Genomic DNA, 12,503 nt, shown 5'->3' on the forward strand with positions numbered 1-12,503 from the left:
GATGCTCAAAATCACCATTTCCAAGAATAAAAATTATGTTCATTGTTTTTAAATTATTTATCCAATCACCCAGCAGTCTATAATCTTGTAAATCGCATTAAAAATAAAATGTGTTTTGCCTAATGAATAAGGGGATAACAACGTCCGAATTTAGCAACTCAAAAACTAAGACACCATTGGGGCGGCAGTGGCTCAGGAGGTAGAGCGCTCGTCTTGGGATCAAGAGATCGCAGTTCGAATCCCGGCTCCTCCATGTTACATGTCGGAGTGTCCTTGGGTAAGACACTGAACCCCTAATACCCCCAATATGCAGGGTAGCGCCTTACATGGCTGCACGGCCGCTATTGGGATGTGAAGCACACTGTAAAGCGCTTTGGGAAGTCTTGACTTGAAAAGCGCTATATAAATGCAGATCATTTCATTTCATATTAAATATTTTGTATTTGTAGCTAAATAGTTCTTTAAAACTAACCTAGATTAGAACTCAGGATGATTAGCATTCATGACGCAACTCCCGACACCTCTATGATTTATTCAGAACACATACACGCCCCCCCCCACACACACAAAAACGGCCCGTTGCCTCGAGGAAAACAAAACGAGGAGGACCTTTGCTTTGCCGTCAAGAGCAGTTTGCGGCCGATTGACTGGAGAAAAACGATGTAACCTTTCATTGTGTCGGATTAGGCCGTTGTGCGCGCACGCTTGTTTTAATGATGTGCGCCTGCAGTCAAACCTCGGACATTTGAAGCGGGTGATCCCGCTCGATAGCCGATCGATACGCGGCGAGCACGCAATGAGAAGGCAGACATCGTTCGTCCCGAGGTGTAATAAATATGAAATATAAGCACGCCAGAATCAATCTTTTCCAAATAATGAATTTCTTGACTTAAATCGAATGTTAATGTTAAACTTGTATTCATTAAATCTTCTACAGCTATACAAGTTTTTAGGGCTTTTTACAATTAGAACAATTTGACTTTGTTAATTCATTATTTGTGTACGATGCACATGTTTTTTTACCCTCCAAAAAGTCAAAGATTCGCTGTATATTACCGTATTTGTGCAAAATGGCGCTGACCATAATCACAAAACATTGGATGTAACGGGAATCAAACCTGGCTTGTGACGGTAAGAGTGCCGAAATCCTAACCACTAGTGATATAGATGACATACGAAAAGACATTAGATTTGATGTCAGTATCGCACTACTTCTGTTCACGGCCCAAGAGATGAATGTTAGAGAAAGTCGTCCTGCAAGATTGAAAGAAAGAGCGACGAGGGAAACAAGTCTTTGGCGTGTCTGATGATGAATCAGACTTTGAAAGACATTTAAATTCGATGTTGCTATTGTCTGCATAGTTTACAATGTCAATACATTATTTTAAAAACATTTGCCCCTACAATGCTTTTATTGAGCTGAGAAAAAAAAATTTTTTATACCAATATGTCATGAAATATTAAGGCTGCGCGTTATACATGTATAAATACCAGATTTTTTAAAACAGATTGAAATACAATAAAATGAAGTGCAAAAATCCATTAAAAAGAATTTCTTCAAGGAGAACTGATGTACAGTGAAAAGAATCCACAATGAATCCTTTGTTTCCCCTTAGCAACAAAATAATTGTAACTACATTTCCCAGTATATAGGGCACACTGGATTATAAGGCACAACCTCTAATTTTTCGCCATTTTGGGGTTTTTAAGTGTCTGTAAAATACGGTAAATAGGATAAAATACAAAGGTGTATGATTATTCCAAACAGGTTTTCTTTCTAGTTGTAGCTCAAATCTAAATTCAAAAAAAGACCTGGCAGAAGCCATCGGATTCAGTCCAGCATTTGCCCATCCGTTGTTTGTTTGACTAACAAGCCTCAGCAGATGTTCATTCAATTCCCCTTTGTAGGGACGCAGCCCAGAACGACAGCGGTCCCAAGACCCCCCGCTCCAAAACGGCGTCCCGGTTTCCCCGACTGGGCCGAGGACACCATTCGGAGGCCAGGCCCGAACCCCAGAGCGGCGACCTTTAACCCCTGATAGACCACTTTGAGGACGTCTGAGAAAAAAACTTTGTTAATTGTTGACGTCTGCTGCAGTCAAAGGCAGGGAATGATTCGAACTTTGTCGTGTATGGCCGTTCACGGCAGCAAAGGAGATTCTTCATGGGAGGAAAAACAACCATCCAAATGGCACAACCACGCTTACCTCACAGAAAGACAAACTGATCTGCCACTGCGGAGATCCCGGCTTTTATTTACCATTCTCCCTTTTGTAGTCTGAATGTGAGTTGTCGCAGTGCCTACAGTGTTTACGACAGTTGTATTACATAGCAAAGCAATTCAAGTCTGCTTAATGGTGCCATTGTATATGAAAAAAACCCATGTGAATTAGGGTTCTATACCACTCATTTAATTTCCCAAATGACACTATTGCATCGATCACAAATGAATGTCATCATGAGACACTTGGAGAAAATGTGAAAGAAGAGATCAGCGGTGTCCATTCAATTGTAATCAGTCTATTGAGAGAGGGAACCCAACTTGATTGTGACTATGATTTAGCTGCTCAATAAAGTTAAATTATATCAGAGAGAAATGTGCTTCTTTATGTTATTTCTGTTTTCAAACAGTAGTAGAACCCACAGGTTCTCCCCCCATGAATTACTAAATTTGAGACTACAAGGTGCACATATAAATTCAAGTTGCCAGAAATTTATATTTGCTTCTTGTAATATAGTGCGCCTTATAGACTAGAAAATATGGTAATAAGATTCAAAATGAATAATTAGTAACTACATTTGGTAACCATTTATGAATGAATCAATTCATTTTAGCAGTGGAGCCAGATTCAATTATGTTAGTTTATACATTTTTCCCGGACTTTCTTTTTTGTATGTAATTCAATATCTTATGGTGGTTTTATTGTAATGCACCCTATAGTCCGGTATGCGTTACATACTTAAAACAAATTCACAGAGAACTATTTTTGAAGGTGCGCCTTAATAGTTCGGAAAATACGGTAGTGTTCCCCTTTCTTTAGATGGCTCCTTCCCCAACACAGGTGCAGCTCTTTTTAATAGATTTAGCTGTGTTAGATGAGGACTATATAGAAAATTGGCTGACTTTTGGTTCTTTCGGACCAGGGTGTTCTCTAAAACAGATTCATCTTCTCTTTTCCAGATATTTTCATTTAAAAAAAAGTAAAATCAACTTTTGAAGTAAAATGTGGTCATTCCACTGTTTTGCCAATTTCAACAATTGTTTTTATGATCTTATTTCAACAGTAGATTTCAGGAATTATTGTCAGTAATCAAAGTCACTTCAACTTTTTTATAATTCAACAACTTAACGTAGATTGAGTCTAAAATTCCAAGCGAAGTAAATTGAATGCGGTTTTTAAACCGTTTGGAAAATACGGACGGTTTTGGTCTCTTTTGAAAGGAAAGACTCTGAAGTCTGGTCCCAAACTGAAATAAAGTACAACTTACATTGAGTAATTTGAGTTGGAACACACAGAAATAGGTTGTTATTCACGTCTAATTAAATATCCGCAGATGAGTGTAGCATGAGCGTCTTAGCTGGAAAACAGTTGCGACAATATCTTGAGGTCCTACCTCGTACCCTGTCAGATTTGATTACAATCAGAAAAACCAAACGTTGTATTTTACACATTTTCATCATGGTAAGTCTAAGCGTTTTCATAAATGGCCATTTGGAGATGACCGGTTAACCGCATCAAAAGTTTTGCGACTGTGTATTTTACTTTGGGCAACTTTTTAGACATTAATATAGTTGCTTTACTTCTCTCTGCAGAAGTTAAATCAATGATGTGAACACTTGCGCGTAATAATGGTGCGTAAAACTGAATCACGAGTAGCGTCATGCACTTTGAATTTGAGGTCTAGTTTGAATACACAGCAAAACATCCTATTCAAAGTTTCATTGGCTAACAAATGTGTCAATCATCATTTAAATCAGTTACTAGTGGCTGAAGATATTCGATGATAAAGGAGGCGATCTCCCTTTCATCAAACAAGCCCTAATTGGTCAATGCGGGCTGTGGACTGTAAAAAAAAAAAAAAAAAGCCTGCTATTGCCAGAGACAGGTGTCAATCAAAAGGTCAGAGGCTAAGAGCCGTATTGAAAATAATTTTTTCAAGTGTTGTAAACTGAAATTATGTGGCAAAACGAACGGATTACAACAGTGAGCGCCCAATCATGCAGAAATGGTTTTAGGTGGATTTCTTTTAATCTGTTGGCATTATCGTGTGTTTTGGAATGAATATTTTACACGGTTAGATTTACTGGACGGGCCTGGATGGAATGACTCCCTTTTTGCAGAATATTAACTCATCAGCTAACTTTCATGGGGACATTTAGGTGAGCCATCACAGCTTTATAGTTTTCAGGTATCTTGTTTTAGATTGATGGAGATGTGATGAGTACATTTTACATCACATCTTGAATCCCAAATGTTTAAGGTTTTCAATGATATGTGGCATGACGTATTTCTGTGACTGGTGACATTGTACGGACACCTATTTGTTAATCAATGTTTTGACAGCCCGGTACTGGGGATAATGTACAGTGGCCACACGAGTGCAGTTCATTTACTCTAAAATACAGAGCAGAAATCCCTCACTACTTTGCGCTTCGATTATCGCTTGTTCACTTCTTTGCTCGAACAAAGTTTTACTTTTAACAATTTATGAATTGGCAGCATATATAACATTTTTTCTTATTTCATGCTTTAAGGTTATTCTTTTTTTTTTAAGATTTTTTATTTTGTTTATTTAATTTTGTTTTATGATCGCTTTTAAGAATATAGCCTGGGTAATATAGGGAAATCGTTTTCTAGTCTTATTATTTATAGCAAAATGTTTTGAGGGAGGATAATTCTGCTCTTATTAAATGTTTTTTCTTTTGCAACGTATCTTGAAAATAGTAACAAGAAAAATTCTGCCAGTTCCTCGCTGCAATATAGGATAGGAGATAATCAATTGCAGCTGCAGGAATGCAGTTCATTTTTGTTGGAAAAACATTAATGGCACAAAAAGGCACTCTGCTGGTTCCCACTCGCAGCAATAAGAGATAGGGATAATGGATTGCGGCCGCACGAGAGCAGTTCATTGCGGCATGATTTTCAACCTAAGCTAGTCTTTGTATTATTAACTATTCGAGACCATCCAGCTGGTTTCAGACTTGCAGCCTTGAAAAAAACAAATGGCAAGTGAAAGCATTGTTGCGACTAATAATTCTAAAGCCGAGTCGCTTCAGCGCATTCAGTACTGCGCTGCTCGGCTATTTAAATGCGACAAGCTGCACCGCGGCTTGCATTTGAACTCTATGCATAAATCTATAAGAGCAGGCGCGTTGCGTAAATGGCGTCTTGGCTGCGTCCGAGGCTCGGCGGGCGTCCGTTTGAGTCTGGGGTCATTATTCACCCTCTGCTGCTTCCGGAACGAGTCGTCGGACGTAAACGCGTCGCCTTCCTGCTGAGTTCCTGACGAAGGCGCTGAAATGATTTCCAAGGAGCAGCTGTTTTGATCGCATTGGGGATTAAAATGGGTTGTGTTCACGCCCACAAAACTCTCAACATTTTGGTCCTGTTTACTCAAATTTACACACTGGTAGATTGTGGTTCAATGGCTGAAAAATCCTGAGGCCATCTGCTTCCATCCCTATGAGCGTGGATAAGAATCCCTCAGGTCCCTTTCCTCACAAGGTGAGTCTGTGCCTTGCCATAATCATATTTAATTACTATTTCTTTTTTTTATCATACGTCAACAATTGTGTATATCTGTGTATTAGGTTGTTGGTTGGGAATAAAGGATAATTATTGTCTTATTGTAAGCTAAATATTTTCATACAACACTTTGAGTGGCAATTTATTGCCTAAAAGCGCTTTACAAATTAATTTGATTTGATCTGCTACTGCACTCATGTGGCCACTATCTATTATTCCCATTATTACTATAATTGCATATAGCTGAATGCAGGGACTGGCAGAGTGCCATTTTGTCAGGCCTGGTAATAGTTTCCTTTGCCCAAAACAAACTGCACTTGTGGCCACAATCCATTATCCCCAATCTCATATTGCTGCAAGCACAGACCAGCAGAAGAATTTTGTCAGGAAGCATGCCTTTCTGGCCCACTTACAATGGAATGCACAATTGTGGCCGCAATCCTTTATGCCTGGTCGGGGATCTAGAACGCTTTTTCCCCGGTTTGGGCTACTGAAGCGTGCTATTGTGGATCGCCCATTATGAAATGCACGATCCATTATCCCGAGTTGACTTGCTGAGAGCGGGTGCCGAGACAGCTTACTTGTGTCGTACCTGAGGTTTTATTTCCCTGTTCTTTTTGCTTAAAATGTACAGCAACCATGCATACATGATTGACAATCACTGGTTTACTTTTGCTGCGAGCTGGCAGAGCGTAAAAATGGGGTGGGGGACTACTTCAACTTTCGCATATCGCCGGTGGTTCTGGTAATGAACGAGGGATTACTGTAATTCAAATTTGAATCAGATGTTTATAAAAGTAAAAAAAATAGTAGCTTAAGTGTCATTTAATGAACCTGAAAAAACATCATCCAAACTTAATAGTTTTTACTGATGAACTACTACAAAAGACCACATCAAGCTAAGTACAAAGCAAACAGAAATGTGATCGAGTTGAAATTTTTCACTATCGCTGATGCGCTTCGGGCAGCAAATCTGCAATCTTGGATTGTTCTTTTACCATTTTTTTCCCTCCCTTATCGCTTCAGGCGCATTGAGCTTTATCTCGCCTCTTTTTAGAGAAGCGATCGTAATGACCGAGCTCTTAGCATCAAGCGGGCAACATCAAGAAAACGCGAAGGGGGGGATAGTTTAAACAAGGTCACTGTATAAGAAGCTTTGCTATCTGGACGACGCACAATACTAGACCGCATTGTAAAGCATCCCTGTTATCCTGATAAAAAATATCCCAGTGATGTGTCAGGTACCGTACATTAGAGGGAACATTATATTCCTGTTTAAAAGCGATAGTGTCAAAGAAACTGAGCGTATTGTATAATGGGATATTTTTATCATTGAATTGTTCTATATATTGGGTGCTTTATTATGGCGAGTTTAAACTTTACATAGGAAAGTAAGACCATTACAATTTGTATTTCATGATATTGCTACTCATGTCTGCTGATACTTTGAACAAATATATATACCGTATATACTGTATTTACCTTAACCACAAGGTTTGGAGTGGCACCATTTCCTGTGGTGTGTCTTGGACAAATACAGCCTGGTGGCGCCCATCCCTCTCCAGGCCAAAAAATGATTCCACCCGGTCTTATTTCTTGAGTAAGGTAAGGAAAAAAAATCTTCACTCTAGGTTAATATGTGCAATATCTCGAATAACGTTGATAATTTCAGTTATTTTTTAAATTCCTAAAATCGTAAAAGAGATCTGATCACATTTTTTTTCCCCATTTGAAAAGTCTTTAAAAAAATCCTTATCCTTGTAATTTTGAGGATTATTAAAAACACAAGGTAAACAAATAAAATATATGGAAAATAATGCTAAAAAGGTTTGTTTCTCTATTTGGTTTTTTCAAAAATATGTTTTAAAACAGAATACCGTTAGGTGAAAAGAAAAAAATGAGAAAAAATTGAATAGGCGAACTTGCGCAGTAAGGCCAGGTATTTTTTTTTTCAATTTTTAAAACATTAACAAATATTGTGTGAAATCGCAAAAAATAATACACACTGTCCCAATTTTATTTGTGATTTACATTTTATACAATTACATTTTCTCTCAAGGCAAACAAATATAAATACTATTTTTGTCAATTCAAATCTTTTGAGACTGTACCTATACATTGTGTTTGGAGAGTAGACTAAATGTTTTATGATGAATTCAAGAATGGCTTATGCAAGAGACATGAGATTTTCATCGACGACGACGAGACCCACCTCGTAAATGAGTTTGACACCCGCCGCTTTTGAACGTAAGGTGATCCATTCCGCACGTCATTTTCCTCTTTGGGCGATGCGAACTTTGCCCTGCGCGACAGGAAGGAGCCAGCGATCAATCGGGAGTAAATTGGAAAAAATAAAATGAAAAGGGCCGGTTTGAAAACTCTCAAACAATCGATTTCCCAGTGAGGCATTTCAAGATTCCGCGGCAGGAGGGACGCCCGGGTTTTGTGTCATATGTACAGTATGTGACAAATGTTAGAGTTGTGAAGTAGTTTAGATTTTTAGTATCAAAGCCTTAACTACAAAAACAAATGGAGAAACATACTTGTAGATTAGGTCCAGAAATGTAAGTACAGTGATCTCAGTACTCGACCAAATTCAGCTGGGCATTTGTGTTTAAACACAGAATTGGTCGAGTACTTAATAATTGTTCTCATTCGAAATGTTTTTTTTTTTTTTACATTTTAGATGTTCCAATTCAATTCAAAATATCCAAAATATTTAAAAAATGGGGAACCGAAACATCCATCCATCCAATATCTGTACCGCTTACCCTCAGTAGGGTCACGGGGGTGCTGGAGCCCATTCCAGTTATCTTTGGGCAGCTGGCAGGGGACACCCTGAACTGGTTGCCAGCCAGTCGCAGGGCACACAGGGACAGACAGTTCGCCCGCTCATTCACACCTAGGGACAATTTTGACCGGCCTATCAAACTGACATGCATGTTTTTGGAATGTGGGAGGAAACCTACGCAAGCACGGGGAGAACATGCAAACTCCGCACAGGAAGGTTGGTAGCTGGATTTGAACCCATGACCTCAGAACTGTGCCGCACACGCGATAACCACCGCGCCGCCGAGCTGCCCTCAGGAACCGAAACAATGATATTTAATGAAACATTCTATATCTATCTATCTATCTATCTATCCTGGTCATATCCCTCAAGAGGGGTGGCCAACAGCAAGACAAACACACACAAAAACAAAGAAAATAAAAAAAGGGAAAAAGTAGCAAAAAAAACACACAACATTTTTTGACCATTGCCAACACAAATGCCCAAACACCCAAACAAGTTAAGCACCTCGGCACCCAAGTCGGTCATGCTTTCATCCCTCCAGATGAAACGGGACACAAGAAAGTGGCCGTGTCACTCAGGGTGACGCGACACACTCTTCTGTTCAACAGCAGGGCCCGACAGCTTTCACTGGTTTACCCCTGCCACATCATACAGGTGCCCTGCCCATCATTAGAACGTGTCCAAACATCCCACTATCCTTTTACAACACCTCTCCACTCATTCCTATCACCAACAAGAGCTCTAGCTTCCACTATCTTTAGACCTCTTTCGTGCAGTACACTCATAACACCATCCATCCACGTCAAATCGCGGCCTTCCTCTTGGTCTCCTTCCATTTACTTCTTCTCTGTAGATCCTCTTCAACATTCGCTCCTCATCCATCCTCTCCATGTGTCCAACCCAACTGAATACTCTATCCACGCGCTTGCTCAGTTCCACTACTACTCCAGTTGTCTCTCACAATTTCATTTCTAAATCTATCCAATCTTGTCACTCCTAACATACTCCTCAAACACTTCATCTCAAAAACATTTAATTTCCTTCTCAAAAGAACTATAATACCTTTCCATTGTGCCTTTGATTAAGTGAATAATCACACACATAAACCGTTACTGTATTTTGCAATAATTTCATTCTTAAAACTCATTTACTGTTGTCACTGTTTTCCCCCTTTCCTTCCCCTCATCACAAATTTTCTTGGGACCCATTTTCATAAGCAAAAAAAAAGGCAACAAAACATACTAAGTCACAATAAATACTCAAAACGTGTAAATAGCTCCGTCCAAATGATGCTACTCGATTAGCAAAGATAGCCGCTCATCTCACTCAGCCGAACGGCCAAGTGTTCAGCCGTGTTCAGGTTTGTTTGAGTTTTGATTTTTGTTCAAATACTGAAGCAAAAGAAATTTGAATTTTCTTAGGGTCAAATACAGTTACGCTTGAATACAGAGTCGTTTGTCTTACAAGGTAGCTCGATTTGAAAATTCATGAGCGCGAGCTTGATATTGGTTGAAAAATGAAAATAATAAGTCTGACTGATTACAGGTAAGATCAGGCCTAAACATCCTGCATGATAGTTTGGCAAGCATGTTCTTTATGATAGAGTTATCTGAATAATATAATTTGTGAAAATCTTGGCACTGGACTGCAGCGCCGAAGTGTGTTACTCAGGTTAAAGTACTGTAACTACAGAAAAAAATTACTCAAGTAAAAAAAAACAGTCGGCTAAATAATTACTTGAGTAAGAGTAAGTACATGCTGTGCAGATCCCCAGACTTTATGATTGACATTTTAAGCCGAAATTCGGCCTGAATTTCGGGCCCAAAATCTTACCTCTAGGACTGATTTACTCGAGAAAACAGTCTCCAGGTTGCACAAAAAAGTGACACAGAGAAAACATTCCATTCATTGACCAACTGTCCTGCCTCGCCCCAAAAAATGCGCTGTCAGCAAGCTGTGAAGGATACAATAGAAGAATGGACTATTTACACCACAAGATTTATGACCGGTCCAACACCAGAGTGAAAAAGATTCACCATAAGTCTTCCAATGTGAAAAGGCCAAGCAGGTTTCGCTAGGTGGGACTTAAATATTTAAAGACACAACGGAGAGTCTTATACGTAGCTAGACCGTATGTCACCGTCTACTTTAATTTTCTATAGCAGTCTTTGGTCTTTTTCTGAAAGTTATTGAGAATTCGACTGAATTGCTTTAAGAGTCAAAGTGGTTCTTTGTCAAACAGTTCCATGGAAAAGACAAGAGAGGGAAAAATAAGCTGGTCCTATTTTGTAGTGTGTCGTTCGGATTATGGAGTTGTTAATAGAATCATAGCTCTGATTTAAATATAAAAGCCATCTTTACCAATGAAGAGTACAGAAGTGAACCGGTGTCACAGAATCCCCCAGGAAGACCTTCAGATCCTTGTAGCGTACAATTACGGTTCATGTCAACATCATGTCAGCAGTGCTTGAGAAAAACCCAATTGATCATGGCGCTAGTTAGCAGTAACCCGCTGCCGTCTCGAATGCTTCGTAATCTTTTACGGCTTGCAGAAACCCTACGATGTTCAGTCTCTCACTCAGTCCCGTGCAACATAAACGGAGGCCCGGACTCATCTGGACAGCATGATTTGAACTCATGCAGTGATTAAGAGGAGGCGCGGGAGCTGGAATGGGATGGTAATTGGACTCTAAATCATGGTGAGAGATGTTTTACAGGCAGAACTGATGACCCTTTAATAGAGGTGATGGTGTTCAGTGCAGGGGGAAAAAAAAAACAAGTGGCAGGACTTGCTATACCGGACGAGTTGCTAGTTTTGAGGCCATTGTCTTTTTGGTTAACTTGAATTGCTTGGGCTCTGAAAAAAAAACAACTACACAAACAATGTTTTGGTATTTTATCCAAAACCATTGTTGATGGATTTGTATTAGAGTAAGAAAGGAGGTAGTATTAGTCCAACCATAAGGAACTCAGGACACAAGGCTCAAAACTGGGAAGGTTTCAATAAAACTGAAAAGTCTGTTGAAGATCATTTTCATGTTAAGGAACAATCGTGATATCCGGAGTTAAGTACCCAATGCTGGGGGACAGCCCCCGTCCATATGGTTAAAGCCTGTAGAAATGGCTGTCCATGTACAAATTCAGAAGAGTCGAGTCAAGTTTTATTAATTTTCCCAACGACTTGTCCAATTCTTAATTTTACGTACTCAGGAGCTGTGAATTTCATAAGTTCTGCTCCTTTTCCTGACGGTCTCTTCAAACTAGTCAAACGGCTAGAAACTCTCAACAAAGAAAGTAGAAGTTAAAGAACTTTAGATGAGCAGGACTGGAAATGAGAAGTTCGGATTAGAAGTGGGCGAACGTCTGAGCAGATCCATCTCGAACGCTCCCAGTGAAGGTCACCTATATCTGTTTTACAAGTCGGCTGGTGATCTAACGTGACGGGGAGAATTGGAGGAGGAACGTGGCTGGGGGATGGGCGATAACGCAAGGTTGAGGCCGTCCTGAGCAGTCCGCATACATATTACTGTCAAACAGGTGCATTTCATGAATCCGTAATGACATGTTGCTGCGTAGGCAGAAAGATGCCCTTCGTTTTTCAAACACCAACGTTTGATGGAAATTCCAGACCTTCTTACGGGAAGGACTTGGGAGATAATGAAGCACAACTGAATCTAAGTTCAAGGGGGCAACAAAGGAATGCATTATGAATGTTGGCTACCAAGGATTTTTTTCAGTTTCTTGAATCCTCTTCCAACAAGTTGTGCATGAACACCAATTTTACATTGAGTAAATGTGACTGAGGCCTACCCCTTGTGGTGTCTGTCTGATCGTTGTTTTGCTGTAAAAACAACAGCCACTAACCAAAGCTGGTTTTAAAAACTCAAACAAGGCATACACCTAAAAAAGCTTTGCCTATGATGTAGTTTTTTTGTCAGTGGTATATAGATAATGCTGGTCTC

General features: G+C 39.6%; 1 protein-coding gene and 1 long non-coding RNA gene across 2 annotated transcripts in view; one reads left to right on the forward strand and one right to left on the reverse strand.

Annotated features, from left to right (window-relative positions):
- The window catches only part of snx29 (sorting nexin 29), a 106,201-nt gene extending 103,610 nt beyond the window's left edge, over nt 1-2,591 (forward strand). Inside the window, exon 21 of the mRNA XM_088323375.1 lies at nt 1,909-2,591. Coding sequence (XP_088179501.1) covers nt 1,909-2,032 — 124 coding nt within the window. The 3' untranslated portion in view covers nt 2,033-2,591. The remainder of the gene's footprint in view (nt 1-1,908) is intronic.
- Nucleotides 1-12,503, reverse strand: part of LOC148347455 (uncharacterized) — a 46,821-nt gene that overhangs the window by 19,957 nt on the left and 14,361 nt on the right. Inside the window, exons 2-3 of the long non-coding RNA XR_015847946.1 lie at nt 7,960-8,049; nt 7,230-7,342 (exon numbers count right to left, since the gene is read on the reverse strand). This is a non-coding gene — a long non-coding RNA (uncharacterized LOC148347455). The remainder of the gene's footprint in view (nt 1-7,229; nt 7,343-7,959; nt 8,050-12,503) is intronic.

Source organism: Urocampus carinirostris, chromosome 19 (assembly GCF_059441175.1).
Source record: "Urocampus carinirostris isolate Australia breed hairy pipefish chromosome 19, RoL_Ucar_1.0, whole genome shotgun sequence".
Taxonomy (NCBI): Eukaryota; Metazoa; Chordata; class Actinopteri; order Syngnathiformes; family Syngnathidae; genus Urocampus; species Urocampus carinirostris.